General features: G+C 36.7%; 1 protein-coding gene across 1 annotated transcript in view; it reads left to right on the top strand.

The window, feature by feature from the left end:
• DOK6 (docking protein 6) overlaps window positions 1–23334 on the top strand; it is a gene marked incomplete at both ends in the record, with an annotated part of 242930 nt that overhangs the window by 132171 nt on the left and 87425 nt on the right. The window contains 2 exons of the mRNA XM_084280160.1: window positions 11337–11456; window positions 20871–21060. Of these exons, the coding sequence (XP_084136286.1) occupies window positions 11337–11456; window positions 20871–21060 (310 nt within the window). The remainder of the gene's footprint in view (window positions 1–11336; window positions 11457–20870; window positions 21061–23334) is intronic.

Below are 23334 nucleotides of genomic sequence, written 5' to 3' on the forward strand. Positions count from 1 at the left end.
CTATATGCTGTTTCACACTGACAGCTAAACTTTTTTCCTAAGATGTGTTTATTACCTATCTACAGAAAAAGACTAAGATTAAAATGTTTTTTTTTTGTCATTACAGACAAAGAGAAAAGAAATTCTAAGACTCCTGTGTTGATTGGTAGTCCTTCAAGTGCAATGCCCTGCCATGCTTTTCTTGATGTTTGGAGCTTGTCTAGGATTCATATCCTATCAAAACCTGCAATTTTAGTTAAACATAGACAGGAGTGTAATAAAAATTAATGATGTAAGACAAAAATCCAAGTGGAAAGGCTCAATATCTTAATTTCTAAGGGTTTATTTTTTTAAATCTTTGATCATGCAGTACTAGAAACTGTGAGTAGGAAGAAGCTGGAAGAAAAGTGGTGTTTCTGCATGTGATTATGTCAAACTACTTTATAGGCAGTTTGCATCTGAATGCAAGCTAAATTAAGAAAACAGTGGTAGCCTATGAATTATGAAGTTTTAAATAATTTAAATTTTGTAAGGTTGTCACATTTATAATTTTAGTCTCCTGTTTAAATCAAATCGATGGCAGCATGTAAAAAAATTGTATGTATCCTGATGAAGATTATTATGCGTTCTGAAGAAATAATGTCTTTAATGGATGTCTTGGGGGAAAAAATAGCTATACATTTATATCTCTAAATAGTGTATAGGTAAAAAAAAAATTCCAATTTTATTTTCGTACTTATAAACATTATACTTGTATTTGTCAGTATAAGCCTTGGGCTTCATAAGAGATCAAATCAAGGAGGTAAAAGAAGATACCAGGTTTTTTGATATAATGAAAGATATTTCCTCTATTTCTATCTCAGTAAAGCACTACTCTTCCAAAATTTCTCTGTGTTTTATATAACAAATTTCTTTCATGCATGCTTTAGTCTACTGTATTGCTGGTTTTGGGCATGGAAACAGATTCATTAATTTTAAAAGTTAGAAAGATTCTGTGCAATGGCATGTGTTAGGATTCATTATGAATATATAAAGAATAGTGTCTACCTTCCTTTATCTGACTTGGTAAAAATGAGACAATTATGCTTTTCGTTACATTTTGTGTTCTGGCTGTTCTTATGATGTCATAGTAACACTGATCCAGGGGAAAAATAAAAAAGCTGTCAGATTGATTTGTTTATGAGTAAGTCAATAAACCCCTACTTACCCTCATATATTATAAAATCAAGAGGTTATTTTCTTGTATTCGCTGAAGCAGTGGATCTAGGTGTTGGCCACAGATTCTAGGCAGAAGGAAAAGTAACATTCAAGTAAGCCGTTCCCTTGTTTAAAAGTGCATTTAAAAGCACTAATGCAGGAAGTAAGGAAAAACATATGTCGGGATGTATGTTGTACTTTTGCCCATGTTTTGAGTACACTGGTGGTGGTAGATTCTGTTTTAATGAATTATCTTATCCTTATTGTTAATAACTCGTTTCTAATTATAATCGGCCTTCCAGAGTGTTTTCTCCATTAAAAGATATCAACCAGGTAGACCCAGAATCTCCTGAGTTGGAAGGGACCCACAAGGGTCATCAAGTCCAACTCCTGGCTCCACACAGGGCCAGCCAAGTCAGAGCATGGGACTGAGTGCAGCGTCCAGACGCTTCTTGAACTCAGTTGAGCTCAGTGCTGTGACCACTTCCCTGGGGACTCTGTTGAACCTGGATTTGAATTGAGCTTAGCTCACGAGAGACACAAAGAGGACCTTTGCCTGGAGTCCAGCTAAGGAACACAGAAGGAGACCGATCCTTGCTGGCATATGAATCCAACTCTGCCATAAACGAAAGGACGTCTGTCCCCTGCCCTGTGTGTGTTCATAAATCCATTGACAAGTAAGCTGTAAATGGGCCATTGATCACCAGTGTGCATAAATTACAGCTTTGTCTTCAGATACTGGTTATCAGTGTAATCAGCACCCTTGATTTACAAACCTAAATCCTGACCTTTCTATTCAGTTCTCACTTCATACGTTTCAAAATATTACATTTAAACATTTTTATACATCCGTGATTAGTTGTTTACCCTTAAATAAAGATGAAAAATTTGAAATAAAACAATCTTTCATTGGCGAGTCTCCAGTTAACACAGCCATAAGCCATCATTCAGCAGAGTTCTTGAAGCTTTGAGTGATTTAATCTTGGTATGTTCTGTAAGATTGCATTCATCAAGACTTATTCTGATTTTCTTGGATGAAAATGACACATAATTGAAGTTGGATCTATTTGCTGTTTTTCTGGTGCAGCAAAGGACATAGTTTTGCAGAGCTGAATCTTAGAAGTGCTCCAATGAAATTTTAAAAAAATAAATAAATAAAGATATTTTACTTAATGAAAGTTTCAATTCTGAGTTTCAGCTTTAAGCAGACTGTCTCTTCTCAGGCAGCCATATGTGTCTCTTATTTAAATAGCAGTGGTATATATTGAAAAACAGGAATCTAAAATGGCATAGCTTAGATACAGTTTTATTTTAGGACACTAATATTTACAGGAAATTTTTCCTAACTGGAGTCTATTTTCATAAAATATTTTTTAATTGAAATAGATTTTAGGTGGATCAAAATGTAGGGACCCATTTAATGATGAGAATAAAGGTTACAAGGAAAGTGTAAAATGAGAGTAAGAAATCTGAAGAATTCATGATGAAAAAGAATCCCCTTCTGCAGAAGAATTCTCTAGGTATAAAGTTTGAGACATTTCTCATTTCATTTCCTTATATGCTAATTCTAGACTATGCAGTTTTTTGGGTTTTTTTCTTTATGCAGTAGTGCCACATTAAAATGTACCAAGAAAAAAGCAAAAGACACAGAGAGTCTTCTCTAAGTAATGCTTAGTCCTGCCTGAGAGTAAAATTTTGAATGCATACCATGGTCTTACGATCTTAAATCAGTCAGTTCTCTGCAATTGCTTTGAACTAGTTACTTTGAATTTCCAGTGACATTAGTGGGTTGAATTTGACTCAACCTCAGATGCCCACCAAGCCGCTCTATCACACTTTTCCTCTATGGGACAGGGAGGGGAGAAAAATAAGATTGAGGAAAAAAAAACCCAACACCTTTGTGGATCAAGATAAAAGGAAAACCAAAAGATTTATTCTTTACTTCCCAACAGCAATGTCCAGCCACTAGAGCATCTTCAGTATGCATAGCAGCTGCTCCAGCCAACAAACACAGATAATGAATACCACCCTCTCCTCCTCCTTTCTCTTAGGTTTCACTGCTGAGCAGACATCATATGGCAAGGAGTATCCCTTTGGTCAGTTTGGTTCATCTGTCCTGGCTGTATCCCCTGAAAAGATCCTGCCCACCCCCAGCCTACTGCTGAAGGGCGATGCTGGAGAGAGACAGCCCTGGTGCTGTGTCAGCGCTGCTCAGCAGCAGCCAAAACACTGGTGTGTCCACAGCACCTTATTACCATGCTGTGAGTGCTGCTGTGGGTCTCAGCCAGACCCATGCAATAATGTAAAGTCCTGATAGTTAATTCTAATAGTAGCAAGGACTTAAAACTTTAAAAGAAGTATTTTTCAAGGGGCTTGTTGTTACCTTTAAAGCAGCATATATCACTGCGCAGGAAAGGTTTTCCAGAGCCCTTGCAAAATCATGAGGACAACACTAACATTGCCCTGTGTGCTGAGCCAAAATAGAGCAATGTTTAATAAAGCTAGGTATTTAAAGCTCAAAGTCAGACATGTTTAGCCAAAGAGGAGCCAAAGGGAAGAGAGGAAGATACCAAGAACTTCCAAGTCTGCTTCTACTGATTTAGTGCAGAAGATTTGCAGATGGCTGGACCGACGGTCATGAGGTCAAAGGCATAAGAGCAATAAAGCATATAGTCACAGTGGTGTGGCATGTTTTTTCTTAGGGATATGGTTTAGCTTAGGATGGAAATGGTTGGACCTGATGATCTTAAAGGTCTTTTCCAACCTTGTGATTCTGTGATTCTCCCATGTATTGAAACTAGTGCTTATCACCTTGAATTTGAGTGGGAAAATAGAATCATTTACATTATCTAGAAGTATTTCTGATCTTCAAGTGGCAAGATTTGTCAATAGTTCAAAGACAAGAATGAACATTTAACATAATTTCTAAAATAATGAAATGAACCTTAGAATTTGTGCTAGTTGGAGTATGGATCCTCTTACTAGACTGTAACCTGACAGTGCGAGGGAGGAGCACTTCCTATTTACACAGACGTTATTACATTTCCCATATATTTAAGATACAGCCCTGTAACTTTTCCAAGTTGAAAAAAACTATTGTAGGAGTAGAATAAATCTGGAGTACTGTGGAGTTTTAAGTCAGACAAATGCTATTGTAACTGCCAATCACTGGGTAGCTACATAAGTTGATGTGATCGCATCCTCTGTGTGTTGTGTTACTGGTGACAGATCCTTTTTGGACACTTGACTGATGGTGTTTATGTCATTCCCACTACAGACAGGCTGCCTGAGGTTATTTTGCTTTTGTGCCATTGTCATTTAATGTTAGTAACTGTTGAAACAGGTATGGATTGACAGTCCAGGGGAACTGGTAAACTCCCAGGCAGATTTCTGTAACTGGCCCCTTAGTTTCAGACAAAATGTAAATTTTCATAACAGTTTGCACTTAAGAGAAAGTTTGAATGGGGAGTGAAACTTTGCTAGGGATATTTTTGAGCAATGGCTCTCTATCAGCTCACTGTTGATCTTGTGCATGTAGCAGTGCTTGAAACTTTGCTTCCTACTGCTTTAGCTTTGGTTAGAGACTGCTAGTCAGCGTTGAGAGGCGTTTCTTTTAGAGTTTGAGGTAAGGGTGCTCTGTCACTGCAGTGTTACACTGGAAAGGAGGAGCAGTGTACGTCAAAGTGGTAGCAGGTGCAACTAAAATCTACTTAGGGGAAATAGTTTAGTGGACAATAACATCAATGCGATAAACATGTTTTAATTCTCGCCTTCAAAAGCGTTCACTTAATATTGTATGTGTTTGTGTTATAGACAGCACAGTAGATGGTCTAGTAGCTGAGTGCTGGTTACTCAGGCTGACAGTTTTGATCAGACTTACAGAACTGAAGAGGGAATTGTCAGGAAAATGTCAGTTATCATACAGCTCGATAACTACGGGGATGCACAGCTGTCTATTTGCAAACACAGGTACATGCACAAATTGAAATTTTCAGAACCCTGTTTGCATCTGTCTTACGGCATCACCATATAAGTGTGGACAATTTTTTGGCAGAAATATCAGTTTTAATTTTATTCTAGCTCATAAATGTCTTTTCATAATTATTGCAATTGCGTAAGCTATCATGCCCACACAAGTTCAAAATAGCAAATGATGGGAAAATAGAACTCTCTTTTCATTAATACTTAGACTGTATCATTCCTTATTTTAAAAAGCGTATTAGAAAATACACCAAAAGTTAAAATTATAGAATAATGTGTTCATATTCTGTAATTATTCATTTAACATGAATGCTGAATTGTTCAATATTTTCTAAAGCAAAATTGTACAGAGAAAGGTGGATATGTCATTAAACTGATGGTATATTCCACATTATGCATACATTGCAATAGCTGAGAATAGTTAAAAATTATAATTTTTATATTAAAAGAAAAAGGTGTCAATGACAAAAAAAAATTGAGGAACTTGACTCACCAACTTTTTTACCGGAAAAGAATATTGTCATATTTCCTTTACAATAATTTGTCACAGCCTGAATATAGACCACTTCAAGTAAAATTTAACAGTATATGTAGTTTTCCTTACTTACTTTTACTTTCTTTTGCCTCTTTGATTCATTGATTCACACTTGTGTAGTGACAGGGGCTGTACTCAGGTGACACATTCAAAAATCACAGTTCAAGAAAAATACAAAAGAGTTTCCTAAAAGGTATCATTAATTGAAACACAAGCAAAAAAATTTGCTATATAAAGTCCCATATCTCATAAAATATCTTGGAATATAATTGGTCAATAAAAAGCCATTTCAATAGCCAAATTCCTTTCAGAGTTGCAAGCTACTGTCTTTGTTCCTATCTAACTGAAAGCAAGTTTCAGTCTACAAAGAGACTAATTTTAAGTTCTTCTGAACTAAATAGAATTTATGTTCCTCTCATTGCTCTGTCTCTCATTTAACAAAAAACCCCACATAATTCTTGCATAGCCAGTGTTAATCAGCAATACGTGTTGTTACACAGTGCTCCTATGTTCCTCTGAGCAACAGTAAGAAAGAGCCACGCTGTTTCACATTTGTGTCTGTGTTTGTGTGTCATGTGCTCTATTAGAAGCTCCCTGAGTAATGGAGATACTGTTAGGTAACATATTTTTAAATACTTATAAAATAAATGTAATCTTCTAATCGTCAAAGGGTTATATATCTCCTGATAAAGGGTTTTTTTTAAAAAAAAATACTTATTTTTGTAATAAAAATGCAATGCTGTTCTTGCTAGTGAAAAAAAACCCTGAAATTAAGTTGCTACATATATTGTATGTGGCACCATGTAATAGCACGAGTCCTGTGGGAATTGTATGATATTTTGTCCTATTAACTTCTTATTAAGGCTGGGTGATTGTTAGAAGACACGTCGCTTTTCTGCACTATCTTTGCTAGCAGAGAATATCAGGTCTAAGTCGTGCTAATCAAAACTGGAAAGATTCAGTTTCTTTCAGAATAGGAATAGGAATATTTAGTTGGATTATATTACTTGAAAGGGAAGAAGAGTCAAACAGTTTGTGTACTAAATACAAAAAAGAAGTGTTTCAGAAAGAAAGAAACTTAACATTTTAGGTTTATACAGTCTGACTCAAAAGGTAAATTAGGTTTCTGGATTTGCATAAGGACAATTTTTGTTATCCTCCTCTAATATTGCACACATGTTAGTCCTATTAAATCCCTGTTCACATCACTTTATGTGGACGGCATGAAAAAGGGAAGAGAAAAACTTCAGGTTTGTTTTTAAGCTTGACAGAGACATTTGTTTTACCAGTGCAATCATTTTCAGCTGCTAGTGATGGAGGCATTCTCCTGGAATGGCAGGAGAGCAGGACATGGAATTACTCAAGGACACAAAAGCTGAACTGAGCAGGAATGATCACCTCTTTGGTGCTTTATGTCAGGCCAGCAACATTCCACTCAGCTAGCATCCAGAGGTGAGGACAGACTCCTGTAGGATTGTGCGATGTAAACCCTGGAAGTAAATGTGAAAGAAGTTACCAGGATTCGGGAGGTATTTGGCTTAGTCCACACATGAAATACATTGTAAGTTATGAATCTGAAAGCAATCCCAGCCTCGGAGATCTAGAGGATCTCTATGGTCAACAAAGTGAAATATATCTGTATATCCGAGTCTCCATCCCACCACCTCGTCCCACTAGAATATGTTGTCTATCATGGACTGTTGGTAACTCGAAGTAGTAGAAGTGCTCTTTCACTTCTACAAACCTGTATTTCTAATACCACTTTCCAGTATTATTTCAGCATCATTATTATTTCAAAAAGCCTTTTGTCATTCTGTGATATTTGCAATACTTACTAGGTTCAGTGGCTGGCGTAGGTACAGCACCAGTTTAATCACCTGGGAACTGAAGTAGAAATGACATATAACTTCAGGCATGACCTAGGAGCTCAGGTAAACAGCAGGGAAATATTGGCAATAAGAACATGTGTGTTTTCAGATAACAAGTTTACAGATTTTTTTCCAGTAATATCTCTTGCACAATAAACAGTGCCTAGTTAAGGTCTTCCTGTTTTTATTTCACCTCATGATATTTGTATAGCAGCATTTTGTAATTTAATAACAGTAAGGATGAAAATGCAAGTATTTGGATTTTATTTATAGCTTTACCATTTATCATTCCGTCCAACAATTCGGTTATCTTAAAAGCAAACTAAATTTTTCAGTGACAAGTACCAGTTACGACTAAAAAGTCAGCACTTACAACCAATAAATCTAATCTACATGCATTAAAGAGAAGAATTTTGCTGACAGTTTTTTATGGCTTGGTTCCACTGTAATATTTCATCTGTTTCAATATATGCATATCATCAAAATAAGAAGTAACAGTGGTATCTCTGTTTTGTGATGTGGTAGCTGTGATTCGTAGAGATTGTTACTGTGACTGATGCATTTATGTGCTATAATTTATAGTAAATAAATTTCAAAATTTATAAATAATAGTTAATTTGTTATTCAGAAACACAAAGCAGGCTATAGACTTGCCACAAAAGACTGGTGAACTACTTTGCAGATGCACGAGACAGAGAGATATATGGCTTTGTCTTTGAAAGGTAATTCACCTTCTGAAGAAGAAGATTTCACATGTCTGTCAAGGGAAAGGTTGAAGGCAATCCCTTGCAAGTAAGCAGTAGCTATCAGGATGCATTAGGTAAAACTAACTCGCACAGAACCCTCATACCCTTGACCTTCCAAACACATTTGTAGATAATGTTGATGCTTCTGACAGCCAACACAAATCCTTACAGTTTGGTGGGAAGATATTTCAGTTCTGCACTGAAACTGTATTTTCTGTAGTATTAAGTCGATTGTTTTTGTAAGATACAAATTTTGAGTTACACAGCAATACAATGCGTGTTATAGCCTTCACTTTGCAAAATATAACCATGTTCTTTCTTATAATGCTCACAGTAAGTTTCTTCCATGGGTCAGCTGGAGAATGGTCTAATCTGGGTCTAATCATCAGTGCCAGGCAGTGAAGAAGCAGCAGCTTAAATTTAAGTGCCAGAGCCAAACATTCTGAAAGGCAGTTTCTGGACCCAAACTTTCAAGATCTAGATGTTCCTCTAATAAAGAGAGGCAAGTGGAGGGAGGAGATGAAAAAAAAAAGACTCTCACAAACAGCTTTCCAGAACAAAGCCTTTGTTTGTTTGCTTCCCAAAAAATCTGCTGGAAATGTTATGTGGGAATATGTGTAAATAGAACTTGTTGCTTTTACAGAAGTGTCCTGTTTTGAATATATATTGATGTTAAGCTGGATTTATGGAAATGACAATGTGTTCTCCTTTCTCCTTTGATATTTGTAAAATTAGAAAGGTTAGTTTAGTGTTTACCATCATCTCATTCTACATTTCCAGAATGTACCCATTCAGTCTGAGTGAAGACACAATGTAGTAAAGTAATAAGACACAGTATTTTTGAAGTATGTAAAATGTTACGTCCTGACCATCCTCTGGGAAAAAATTATAGTCATTATATAGAGCGATGTACTCTGTCATCATATACATTGTTCTGCAGTACAGAAGGCAGAAAAGAAATTATGAGGGGGAAGGGAAGGGAGTTTGGGAGCCCTGGACTAGAGATGCTCTGTCACCTCTGCACTACCAGCCTTTTCGCATGGATTCCCCTGAATTTATCTGTAGCTGGAAGCAGATGTTGGGCAACTCACAGGAAACCCTCCATGAGAGAGGCCTGGTTTACTCATGTATTGGTGCACTGCCCCCCTACTAACACCCACCCCGCCCCCCCCCCCCGCCATGCTGCCAAAATATGGCGGCGTGTCTTGTGGTCCACTTTTCTCATCTCGCTGGCATGGGAAGGCATGATTTATAGGCATGGCTCTGGCTCACCAGACCTCACGGATATCCAAGGAAGAGCCAAAGGCTGAAAGAGAGGAGAGGAAAGCAAGAATGAAATTTCTTCGTGCTTGAGTAGAAAATACTTAATTTTTTTTTTTTTTTAGGCTTGCATTAAATTCACATCATTCCATTTAAAATTCGTAAGTTCCTATTGCTGTCCAGAGACAGGCATGTTCTTTCTGCACTCCCTTCAGGGAAATTGTATCCGCAGAAATGTTAACCAATAGCATACTGTTAATCTCAATATTTTCTTCTCATGTACAAAGTTCAATGTCTTCTGGATGTTACTGGCACAAAGTTCTGTCTCTTACCACCTGAAACTGAGGGTATGGTGAGGCCAGTGTGTCCTGAGACAAAGACTGCATAAAATCATGGAGGGTTAATGGAAACCTTTACTTGCAGCGCTCTGGAGAAGCTCCCTCTAATTGTTTGTGTCCCAGTGATGACAACCACATTTGGCTCTCAAAAATCCCCAAACTGGCCTTCTCATTTGAGCCATCTGCATCTCCCGCATACCTATCTCCCTCTCTTGTACCTATCTCCCTTTCTTGTCCAGCAAGTGTTTATGTCGCTTGTGATTTATGCCTAACCAGGAGAGGACTGTACCAGTTAGGGTGGAAAGAGATTTCTTGGATATAAGTTTTCATAATTTACAATGAGTCATCATCACAGGATGCTGCAGCGTTTGCATGCGGTATTTCTCTATCTTTCCAAATTTCAGCACTACTTTAGAGAGATTATCACAGAAGTGTTTTCCAGATGTCCTCAAAAATAAGAATTAAAAAACTGTGTTTAATAGAGATGGTTCTAGATGACTGGAGTCACCCACTCCTGAAGACAATTAGATGTAGGCTGACTGTGAGAGTGGGTACTCGGCGTGTGCATGGTGCTGAGCCTTCTCTGTGCAAACTGTCCCTTTGTGAAGCCTGTCCTGTAATAAAAGAGCAGCCTAGTTGCATTATTTTTATTAATTGTCATTTCACACTACGTGAAAGCCAGCTTGAGATGTTGTTTGTTTGACCAATACCAGAGTCTTAAGTTTGAGAAGTGGATAGGATGAGGCTGGGTGTGAAGGAAAGGCTGTTGTTGTGTCTCAGGGGGTTATGCCATAGGGAGTTTGTGTGTGACAGATGCCTGTCAATGGGATGTAATGGAGTCCTCAGAAAGGAGTACAAGATTTTGAATTTTCATACAAACGTTCCAACTAATGCCCAAATTGTTCTAAGACTAAAAGAAGGTTAACAGAGCTGAAAAAAAAATCCATTATTCAGGCTAATTTGACAGGTATAGCCATGCAGTACAGCAGAGAAAGAAGTCTTGCATTTTAGTATATTTTCATTCCTGGTTTTTTTTTTCCCTTGCGCCTAGAAAAATGTTCTAGAACTTTTAGAAGCGGCAAGTGCTTTAATAGTTTGGATCCACCTAAAGAACAGTAAAGAACCTTTCAGATATTATGTCTGTTATTATAAATTGCAATTTTCTTTCAAGAAGGTCTACTAGAAATCCTTTTTTGTTACCTCCACGTCCTATCCCCAAATCTGAAAATTGAAGATACAGTCCTAATAGTGAAAACCCTTTTAGAAGTTCATAAATCAAGGCAAGGAAATAGGTGTTGAACTTTGTGCTAATAACTCATGATTCAAAACCATGCATATTGTTATACAGCTGGTAAGTAAGTAGGTGTTGACTTAAGTTCTGAGCTTTTTGAGTTAAATGTTAACGCTGATATTTTTTTTCCTACTTTTCCAGAACTGGAGGCAGAGGAATGGTGCAAACATCTTTGCATGGAGTGCCTAGGAACCAGGCTCAATGATATAAGTCTTGGAGAACCAGATTTGCTTGCTGCTGGAGTCCAGAGAGAACAAAATGGTAAGTAACTTTGTAGTCGCTCTTGGGTCAGTTTTTAGGTGATGCCCATGTTATCTTTCTTCGTGGTTGCTTTTGTGTGTATTTCACTATTAGCTCATTAATAAGCACCTCATTAATAGCTAATCATGTGGATGTATATTTGAGGCCCAATGCTATTCTTTCTACAAATAAAGATGATTGAAGTCTATGCTGTGTGTTCATGTGTTCATTGTGTTTACATTTTTCTGTCGTGGGAAATGATGACTATGACCTTTCTAGTTCTAGAAACGATGGCCTCTGTGCAGAGAAATAAAACAGCAGCTGTTTTTCCACAGCCTTTAAAAGACAGCAATGAACATATCGACTCCATTTTGGAGTGCAGAACACATAATTGCTTTAAACTTATACCTGTCTTGAATAATAGAGGCAAGGTCATCTAATGTTTGTTTAACACAGGTGAAAAGGGCAATGAGAGATGCTAGTCAGCACTAAGCCTGAATTCAAAAGTCTTCATGTAAAGGCTGTTTGGATCAGAACTTTAGATTAGACATGTCCACTGGAAGGATGCTGTGATTATCCTGTCATTTAATTCCTATTAATGAACATGAGGGCAACACAAAATGTGCTCATTTATTCCTCCCTAAATTACAGCACTCAATGATTATTACTGTCTTGATGCTTTTATAAAATCCAATAGCTTTTAACAAAGTAATAAACTGCCTCAATGGTCATAAAATATGAAGCCAACAATCACTATAAACAAAATTACATAATTAAATTATAGAATGAATAGCACTGTATTGATTGTATTGTATTAATTTTGTAATAGAGTCCAGGTATCTCTAAACCTAATAATATAAAACATAGAGAAATCATTAAGAAATTTTGTTCAAAAATCAGGCATTGTTCAAGTGAGATTTAAAATAATTTCAAATGTTTGTGAACTTCCTTGCCTGCTGCGAGACACAGAGTTTGATTTGTAGTCTCAGGTTACTTAACACATGTAGAAGGGAGAACTGCTAATGTTGTAGGAAAGCGATAATGATCAGATACCACTCAAAACATCTTATCTGCTATATGTTCCTAGGCTATAGGTATAAAGCTCGTATGTGTACTACTGAAAACTGTGTGAGCAGGTGGAGGTCCTTCAGAAATGCAAACAGAAATAAATCTTGTCAAAAGCCTATGATGTGAGCAGAAAGATGGGTTGAAATTCCTCAAGCTCTTTCTGCAGTGAATTCATGTACTGTCCAGCAGTTTTCAGACCTAGATGGCAAATATGACATTTCATCTTGTTCTTGAATGAGATCCAATTATGCACATGACCTCCAGAAGACATAAATTAGTTCTGTTGTGTGAACAAGTTGTGTGAACATTCAATTGCTGTAGTCTAGAAATTAATTGTAGTGCTACCAACCAGCATATATGAACATAATTAGCATCTTTATTGTTCTAAGTAAATAAATGAAAGGAAACAAAGAGGCAAAGCATGTATTTGTTGTACAAATCACATGAATAAGAATGCATGGAGGGTATCATTAGCCATGTTCTTTTAAACCAGGTGGCTGAATACATATAATCCAATATTTGACAAGCATGCTCTGCTAAATCATTAGTTACAGCATCTCAGACGAGTAATTCTAATACCTATCTGCTTCCTTCCCTCGACCCTTGATGCACAACTCTGCATTTTAATAAGTATGTTTGAAATTCAAAGCTGTCTCATTGATTGTCATGTTCAGAAGCAAAGCAACTTCTGGTTTGGGGGTGTCTTAATCAACTTGGAAAGAGGGGACACTACAGAGATTCTTACTATTGGTATAAAATCCATTATGATGTTTGTTTAGCTGTTCTGAAAGAACGTGCAGTTGCACCTAAATTTCCTCAAACGATTCCCTCAGTAAAATGAGTTGAGTGAAACTGTGACTTCAGTTTATACTAGTTACCATATTCTGCAAACCTGGCAGTGCCGTTTTCCCACATGATGGTTTTATGGAAAAGGTGACTAATCAGAGGGCGGAATCATTGAGCTCTGGTAGAAAATTCAAATTTTAACTATATTTTCTTGCACATTTTACCCATTTTGTAGTTCTGAAGGGCATGATATCAAAAATTGTAGTTCAAAAGATACCTAACAGACTTAGGAAAGTCTGCTGAGCTTTTTCTGTCCTGAAACTGAAAGGTCAAAGTTAATTTTCCAATTTGAAATTCATGAAAAGCGACTCTCTGTACGAAAAGTCTACATTCTTGCTCATTGTTGGAAATGGCAGCTGTGTCACTCTCAGGGTCATTTTATTATTTTTGTGTTAAATAAAATCTGTACACTGGTGTAGTACCTTTGAATGTCATTAAAGCCTCAGCATCTGGTTTCATGCAGGTTCTGTTGCCTGAACCATGCGAGGGCTTTCTTTCAGGTCACTGAACAAAAGATGCCTCTTAGTGTATGAGCAAGACCACAGATTGCATTGTCATAAAGACTACAGTACCAGTGGTTTTGTAGTTTAAGATTTCATTGGGTTGTGCGGTTTTTTTACATCTTAAAGGCTAAAAGCAATTGAATAGTGGTGTTATACTCTTGATATCTCAATGACATGACAGGGTTTTAATGCCACTAATCTCCAGAAAACTGGTGCATTAACCGTTAATCCCATCTCATTCCAATGTCTTTTTTCAAATGGTCACTTTGCCCTAAAGATTTTCTGAACTGTTTAAACTTTGATAAAGACACTTCCCTGAACTAGCCTAAAAACTTGGTATTTGTTCTGTTGGGGTTTTTTCATGGACTGCTGTACATTTTCCTAGCAAAAATGTTTTTAATATCTTAGGTGCTTCATCCATGCAACTACTTGCCCATTTCATTCCTTAGAGGACGTTTGCATGGTGTGTGTCATGTACTTGTAAGGGTATTCACTGAAGGGATCAAGTAAATTTGCTATCTCCTAAAAAAAAACAGTTAGTTTTCTGTTGCACTTGTTTCTGGTTTAGTCCCTATCTATGAAGACCGCATCCAGTGCCTTCAATTTAGAATACTTGAAATAATTTTCTTTGTTGTTGTTGTACATACCATGGGACCATAAAAACTCATCGATATGTACTACTTACAATTTTTTTGCACACATTTCACAAAAGAATTGTCAAGGAAAGCATGTGTGTTTTCCATTATTTGTCTTAGCATCTGAGTCTCTTTGTCCTTCCATTCTCATTCTTGGGATTCTCCCGAAGCCTAAAGCTTTCAGAAGGGAAGATGCCTGATTGTCTGTAACACAAATACAACCCACAGGGTTTGCAAAAGAGCTTGTTCAAAAGGCTGGAAAAAACTTGTGTTTAGTGTGCAATCATGGCTAAACCACCAGACATTCATCAATTATGGTAGTGCAGCAGCCTGGTAAAGCTGTGCTTTACATAGATCTCATCGTGGCTGCAGTGGTGATAGCTAAAAGGCCAAACTATAGTTCTGCAGTGGTGATAGCTAAAAGGCCAAAGTATAGATCTGTGCAGCTCAGGGCAGAGACCTCTGCCTATTTCAATCTCGTAGGGAAAACGGAGAAGACATCTAAGCAATTCTTGTGCGAAGTGCATCAGTAACAGAAAGCTTCTCACTGGTTTTCATCTTGGTTATTGCTTCCAGGGAGTAACACTGTGAGCGTTACTGTGTAAACTTTGCTGCAGAAAATGACCCTTAGGTGGTTTTCTTTCTGTATTTAAGGCTTACAGCTAATGGCTTCTCAGTTTGCGATGGTACACAGATTCCAAGAAAAGTGAGATTTGAAATGAAGCTCCTGCCACTTTTCAACCACTTTTACCTTCCCTCTCCTGCAAATCTGAAGTGATTTGTTTGTTCCACAGCCCTGTCGCAGCAACTCCGTTTCTTGTTTAAGTTTCTTTTCTCACCAAACAAGTCACTTACTGTTTATGAATGTCCATTTAGATCGTTTGATAAAGAACGAAATATGGTATTACATCAAAAGCAGTAAGGACAGCACGATCCTACTCAGATAAATTTAGTGTAATGGTAGTGGATTAGAAAATAATAATACAGAGGTAGAACTCCAGGAAAGAAAATCTGGATTCAGTTGGATCTGATAACACTGTTGACGAGTAGTCTTCTCTAAGCTATATCATGTGATGCACGTGCATTTCGTATTCCTTTGGTATCTCAAGCTGGAAAAGAAACTGTGAATGAAGAGTGCTGTATTCATTTGGAAGAACTGGGAAATACATCTTCAGCTCTCAGTGCACTTGGAATCATCTGTAGTATACTCCAAAATATAACAAATACAAATCCATTTTATTTTAGCATTTTTACCTGCCTAGTTGTCATAATATCTAGGATTTGTCCATGCTTACATTTTTTTTTCCAAAATACCAGTTTCCAATGTGTATTTTCAATTTTATAAAAGGAAGTAATTAGAAAGAAGTCATCCAAATGGACAGAATACAATGGCAGACTATGTTGACTGTGAAGAAAAAACCAGAATATTCAAGACAGTATTGTGTAAAGAAGTGGTATGTGTAGAGCAGGTGCTTCTGTCTGGTGAAGACTTTATGCCTATCTATTTTGAATGATAAACAATAGCACTAAAATAACTGAACCTTTGTAAAAAATCATATTCTATTAAACGTTACTTGTAAAACTAATATAAACAGTGAAGAAGAAAGGCAAATGTAAAAATGCAGTCTTTTAAGCTGTTCCATCTTTTGCTCCTGTCTTTTTTTTTCCTTAAAAAAGGATTATAAAGCTAGTTTGTATTTTAGGAGTCTGGGAAAGTTTGAAAGATAATTTATTTTTATACTTTCACTCCGTGTAAATATAAATATTAAATATATATTTCTATAAATGTAATAATTTATGTACACCAATAAATATATATTTATTATCAATATATTTTTCCTATGTTTTTTCATAACATTTGTTACCTTCCTTTTTTTGTTTAAAAAGTCTGTAGTGTAGCAGTCTTTCTTCCTGGGTTTAACTGAAAGAAACTCATTAATTTCTGCTAGTAAAAAAATGTAGCTTTTCATAGTGAACGACGTCCTTGAATCCTCAGAAGAGGATTATGAGTTATTTCTTTATGCTACATATGGAGATTACAAACTGCAGCAAAATCACAGAGACTTTGTAATTACGTTCACAGAACTGACTTGTTTTAGGGCATTTTCTAGGGTCTGTTTATGATTTACTACATAAAAGCATTTTGCAGGTTTTTTATTCATCTTCTGTGATACTTAATCCATTTTTATACTTTCTGGGGTGGGTTTTTTTTGTTGTTGTTAAATAAACATAACCAGCTTTATGCAAAAAGAAAGGTGTTTACAGTTTTATTCCAGTGAATATTCAGATTCTCCTCTACATTGTTACTTACCAGTGAAACAATTTATAAATATTTATTTATTTATTTATGGTTGCCTTTATATTTTCATTGTGATGTTAATAAATATTTCCCTACATTTTTAATGGAAGAAAAGCAAAATAATTATAAGCAAAGGGACAAAATTAATTCTGAACCCTTGGATCCTTACTGTGTAAAGTAGGAGAGGATCGTTCTTATAGACCTGATGTATGAACGAACACAAAAAGCTGTGATTTCAAGACTTAAAGCTCTCTTTCCACCGAAAATTAGCTAGAGATGGTCATCTGCAGAAGTCTCCTAGACGGAGAAGAAGTTTCTTCCAGATGGAAACTGAATGCTTGCTTTTAAAGCCTCATCTTACATAGATACCACCAATGGGACTGCCTCCTTCCATAAGTAATTTTTCCCTCACACTTAAGGTGAAATGAAACAAAGCATCTGGATTGCAAGACTTCCATGTTATCTGCTCAGTTTTCCAAGTGGGATGATTTAGGCAAAGGAATCTAGTGATAAAATGGTTCGTCACAGTCATTTTGCTTCCCTAGTACAGCTGGACTTTGAGCTGGAAGGCTGAGAGCATTCAGAGTTGCTGCCAAGTCTCTGTCTCAGTCAATATGCTCATTTTAACAAAGACTCTTATGCTCCTGTGCTCTGGAAAATGTATTAAAGGTCATATTCTTGCCAAAGCCCAAATGCTAAACACCTTTACATGCACAGAGTGTGTGGTGAAGCATTGCTTTGCTTATTCAAGGAGATGGGAAAGAGCAGTTACATTGAAAAAAATGGAATAACAAGTGCGGCTATATATATCATTATTTTTTTCTCATCCTGGCTTCCCCACTGTCTGAACTTTGCTCTCACCAATTTTAGAAGAGGGAGGAGAATAGTGATTCTGAATTCTGAGGAATTGCACCTGCTCTGTCTCAGTCCTTGGCCAACAGAGGAGAGCATCTACTTGCTTGGTTTCTTTCATCTCCCTATATTCTGGGTCCCTCATTAACTTCAGTTTACTTAAGCTTACGACCCAGTGAACTGTTACTATCTCATCCCACTCATATGCAGATGGTGATTGACCCACATTGAAGATAAATATTCAGTGTTTCTGAACTGGTGACAAAGTTCAGCTGGAATTCTCAAATCTAGCCTGTGATTTTTTGTTCTTGCCTGGATGAGTTTAATGACAAAACTTGCCTCAAAACTTGAATTACTCTATTACTGTTACCTCAATACCTGTGGAAATATTTTCTGAAATAGAAAAAATGGACCCGGCATCTTAATTGCTAAAATCCTTTAAGAGTATCCACACTTCTCCATGTCCTCAGTTTCCCACTACTCAAAAGCATGAGTAAATTTTTGTTGCAGAAGCAAATATATCCATCCTAAATGTTCAGCACATATGTTTGTACACTTGCTCTTCTTGCCAATTTGAGTAAGTTCCAAGGGTGCTACATTTTGCCCTGCAGCTGATGTTCAGTTTAATCAGACATAGTTTCTTTAATCCATGACACCTCACCTTAGACACTGACCTCCCATGCAAAGTCAGCAAATGTTTCCTGACAGTTTGAGGATACCATATGTCCTCAATACCCTTCATGCAGTAATATCCTCAAACACTTCTGAGAAGTTCAGCATTTCATGTGTCTCCTGGCAACCACTGCATTCAGCACAACAGTTTAATGTCTACTTCAGGAGATAATTGCGCCTTCCTTTTTTTTTCCTGTTGTCCAAGGTGCTCTGTCAGTGACGGCAGTTCCAGAAAGATTTCAATTCTCATATAGTAGCCCCATTCCCCTGTAGACACATGGTGTGATTTCATGTAGTGCAAAGGGTGTCTGAGAGAACCAGCTGATAAGTCGCTCATCCATATCATTCTCTTGAATAGAGGATGTGAGTAACATGAAGTAACAGCATGGCAATACAGAACTGGAGTTTAATGTGTAATAAGAGCAAACCTGCATAGCTCTTAGGCATTTTTGCACACAACAATGATGTATGGATATTGAGAAAGGGCATTGACATATATGCGTGTATACAGAAATGCACAATTCCATCACAAAGTGTAAGTTAACTTGTTCTCCACCCTTCCCTTCCCAATGCAGTCAATGACCCACACTCCCAGGTAAGTCTTTCCATTTGCAGGCGTTAGGTTAGACCTATGGCCAACGTGCTCCTCTGAGGGTTGGGGGAAATTCTTGGCAGTGATCTCAGCAGCACCTGCTAATATATTTGTCCTGTGTGTCAGAAGACTTTTACAAACCATTAGGAATTTCACACTTGGGACCTTAGTCATAAAATGAAACTTTTAGGGCTAACACCCATTAGTGTGATTAATGAGGACTAGAGTCTGGGAGAAGAGATTGAATGGCTACGAAACTAAATGAATCAATTGGGGAGTCATTAATAGGACAAAATTAAATTGACTGAAACAGAATAACATTGGGGATGACGAATTTACTTACAGCTTTGCCGGATGGCAATTCTTACTGCTCACCCAGCAGTTCCCTGCTTCCGTTAATTCCTCAGCCACTTTACTGACACACATACTTACACACACTTCTAACATATTTTGTATTAACTCTCTTATTTGAAATATTCTCACTGATTTGTCAGAAAAGTGTGTATGTGTTTATATATATATACATCTCAAATGTTTAGAAAGTGGAGACATAGTGTCAGTGATATTTGATGTCAAACACAATGGGAAGCAGCATCTCCTTTTGACCGTTAAGATAAATTCCTCTCACTTCATTCCTCTATTGATTACTTTAAATTCCTTCCTAAATTTTATGAGGACACCATGAGAAAATTCATTGCAAATGGTGGATTTAAAATGTTTCACACTAAGCTGTCATTCATTAATCAAATGATTGGAGACAGTTTTCCTACCAGGTGTCCCTTTAAAGCACATTTTCTCAGTTCTGTTTACTGAATAAGCTTTGCTTAACTTCAGACTTTAAACCAATCTTACCTTTTTTGTCAACAAACTGCCGTGTAGTAGCACTGACATTTTGCATATCCTGTTTGAAAAATGAAAGGAAATTTGAGACAAAGTTGTGAATCGGCGTCACTCTCCCATATTTTGCTATTAAGCACTGTACAACCTGAAAATTAAATGTGTTTTTTCATTGTAGAAGCAATTCATAGGATTAGTTATTCTTCAAAGAAAAAAACATTTTTATTTAAAATTACTGTGGTTTACTTCCTTCCACATTACTTTTTTTTAAAATATATATAATCTTGTCTTTTTTCTCTTTTTTCCCCCCTGTTTTTCTTTATTGGTTTGGTTTGTTTTGTTTTGCTTTGTTTTTAAAGATAGGGTTTTTTGAGTTGTTTATTAAATCCCTTGCAATTCAGCACTTCCAAAAATTGTTAATGCCCTTGACCTCCTACTGGAATGACGTGCACTCAGTAGTGGAAGTGCAGATGATAGCAATTGATGTCGTGACCATAATAATATGTTGTGTTGAATCAATTTTTCAAGAAAGCAACAAATGATTAAAAGTGTTATTAATTTGACAAATTATAATGAGTTTGTTAAGTAAATAGAAACTGAACACAAAGAACATAATTATTAACAAGCTTCAATAAGTAAACCTGAGTTTGCAACTTCAAGGGCAGAATCGTTGTACATGCATGCTTTGCCCAGATACCCATAGTTCTTTTCTGTGAGAGATCATCCTCTATCAAAGGTCAAGTCATTGTGAATTTTGATTTGCAAAGAGTCATATACATTAATGTGAGATGTGGTCTCTTCCAACCACTACAATTCTGTGAATAAAGGACTTTTTGGTTAAGTTGCTGGGGACATATGTCAAAGAGGACTCAACAGATCATCAGTGAAAGATGTTTCAGTCTGCTGTGTTATTTAAAATGAAAAGAAAATTAAGATTTTCCTCTTACTTCTCTCATGTACACTAGCAAGGCTTCTTCAATATCAGTGGACCCTCACCTCTGCTAAAGGCTAGATATTTTGCCCTTGATTTGTGAACCATCAGTACCTAAAGACTATTTTTTTCCCAGAATAAAATCTTGCTTTAACTTGTGATGCCTTATTCTGTGTTTTGTGTTGTGTTTTTCTTTCCAGAACGATTCAATGTATACCTTATGCCTACACCAAATTTAGATATCTATGGGGAATGTACAATGCAGATCACACATGAAAACATCTATCTCTGGGACATCCACAATGCCAAGGTCAAGCTGGTTATGTGGCCTCTGAGCTCTTTGAGGAGATACGGACGTGACTCAACATGGTTCACATTTGAGTCTGGAAGGTAAGAACTAAGGAATACCAGCAACAAAATAAATAAACAGTGATTTTTGAGAGGAAGTTAGATTAGCCTCTCTATAAAGATGGAATACATGGCTTCTTCATAGAGTTTCATATGTTGACTATTACTTTTCAATATATTCAACCCAGTATTGGACATAAACATTAATATATCTTATATTTAAAAGGAGCTCAAGCTCCCTCTGAATTTTATTTAACTTCAGTTGAATTGCATTCTTAAGGTTTATGAGTCTCACTGTGCTTAGACAGTAGGGATGGTATAATTTGAGTACTTTTGATGTGGAAGAAATTAATTCTGGATCATGGAAAAGGCTCATCACACACTATGAATGGAAAAACTTCTGTTACGGTAGATATTACTCTTTTTGGATGTTCCTGATGACTGATTACCACCCTAGAGTGTAATTGCAAGCTGGAGTACAGAGAACATTGTGAACTGATAAAAAGGCTAGCTCTTTTTTCTGCCTGCTGTTTTAATCCTCATCGCCATTTCCACCCTCAGATCAGTTTTTAAAGTCTGTGGAGCTCTGTTTTGCCTCCTTTTCACATCTTTCAAACGCATTTCACATCTTGCCATGAGGTCCACCGCATTTCTGCTTTTCTGTGTAGAAATAATTCTGCATTTATCTCCATCTTTGGTGATGATTCATCTTCCCTTTTGTGGTTCTAGACTTTTCTAAGTTTTTCATACTCCCTTGTGTGGGACATGAGTTGTTTGAAGCAATCTGTGAAATCGCAGGTGTCTCTACACCCTTGGGTTAGCACCGGAGCCTTGTTAAAAATCTCTAGAAAAATTTTGATGTGTATTTACCTATCCAGTATCATTGTAAATATTCAGAAAAGTACAGCAGGTGATCACAAAGACATGGATCAAATGGACCCTACAACCCAGGGCAGGTAGTGAGGTAGCAACCAGAATTCCCCTGCAGTCTCTTACAGATGGGACAGTAGATACCACTTGTAACTTTCTGTATCCAGACTGATGTCACCAAAGCATATTAGTACTCTGCTACTTTTCTGCAATGACTTCACCACTAAAAATTATGAAGATATCATTATGTTTTTTATTTAATATTGGTTTACTAAAAATTAACAATGGCTGCCCCATGTTTCAATTTAATTTCAATTATTGAGCTGTGGGGCTCATTCAATTACACAATTTAAGCAAGAATAATTTGGTAAATCGTTCCTTCCCCTAGGCCTAAAATTACCTCATGTGAAACTAGTTTGAGCAGCATACCAGAAAGCAAATAAAATGCAAAAAACCATTGCCTGAAACCCATCATACTATTCTGGGAAAAGCCACGCAAGCAAGCAAGCAACAAAAACCCTAGGATTTACCTTTATCTCATTCTTTGTGAATATCCAACTCTTTGGCTAAATTTGTATTTGCAATTATGCCTTTTAATAAAGGGAAAGTGTTATTTTTGCATAAAAAGGTAATGAGTGAAGGCTTACTAATGTTTGCTTTTTTCAGAGTAGTATATTGGTTTGTGATTAGAACCACTTCTTTCAATCGATTCTGAAGGAAACTATCTTTGGAAATGGGAATCATCATTAACTAAAATTAAGCTGCTAAAATTAATTCAGATTTATCACTTGAAGTTGATTTCTTATAAGTCTCAAAATGTGGGTGTGTCATTCTGTACAGTTATCAATTATCAAAACACCTTTCTACATAATGAAATTCTCTTTTTTTTTTTTTTTTTCCTACTAGACAGTTGCTTTCTCTATTGCTCTGTGTCCTGGTTTTTTTTCCAGACAGCTGCGTGGATCTCGGCTCTCAGCCGGGGTAAAACCACGACATTCTGTTTTTATCCATGGCCCATCAGCACTAACAAACTATGTACAGCGATCGTATATACTCAAGTAAAATGTGAGGCTTGTCTGCTTTTTCAGACCTCCTGCAGTTCCATATTAGTATCTGAATATCATTTTCCCCTGCAGTCCCTGGACCATGCAACCTGATGGAAAGTGAATTGTGTTCCTGTGTTTTACTATTATTATAAGATAGCTCTGTAATGCTTAATTGTCTTTGATCTGATTGCACCCTTTTGCTTGCTTGGGAGTGCTTTATCCGTCTGATTTAGATATTCATAAAGCCTAGATTTAGAATGGCAGAGAAATGTAAGGGTAAAAAAATAAGACTAGAGAAAAGTCAGTATCTTCAATAAGAACTGCAGAATATATAGGACAACACTAATGCTAATTTTAAAATTGTCTCTTGAGTTTCTTTTTAATTTTTATTATTTAATCA

This window comes from Gallinula chloropus, assembly GCF_964237585.1.
Source record: "Gallinula chloropus genome assembly, chromosome: 2".
NCBI lineage: Eukaryota > Metazoa > Chordata > Aves > Gruiformes > Rallidae > Gallinula > Gallinula chloropus.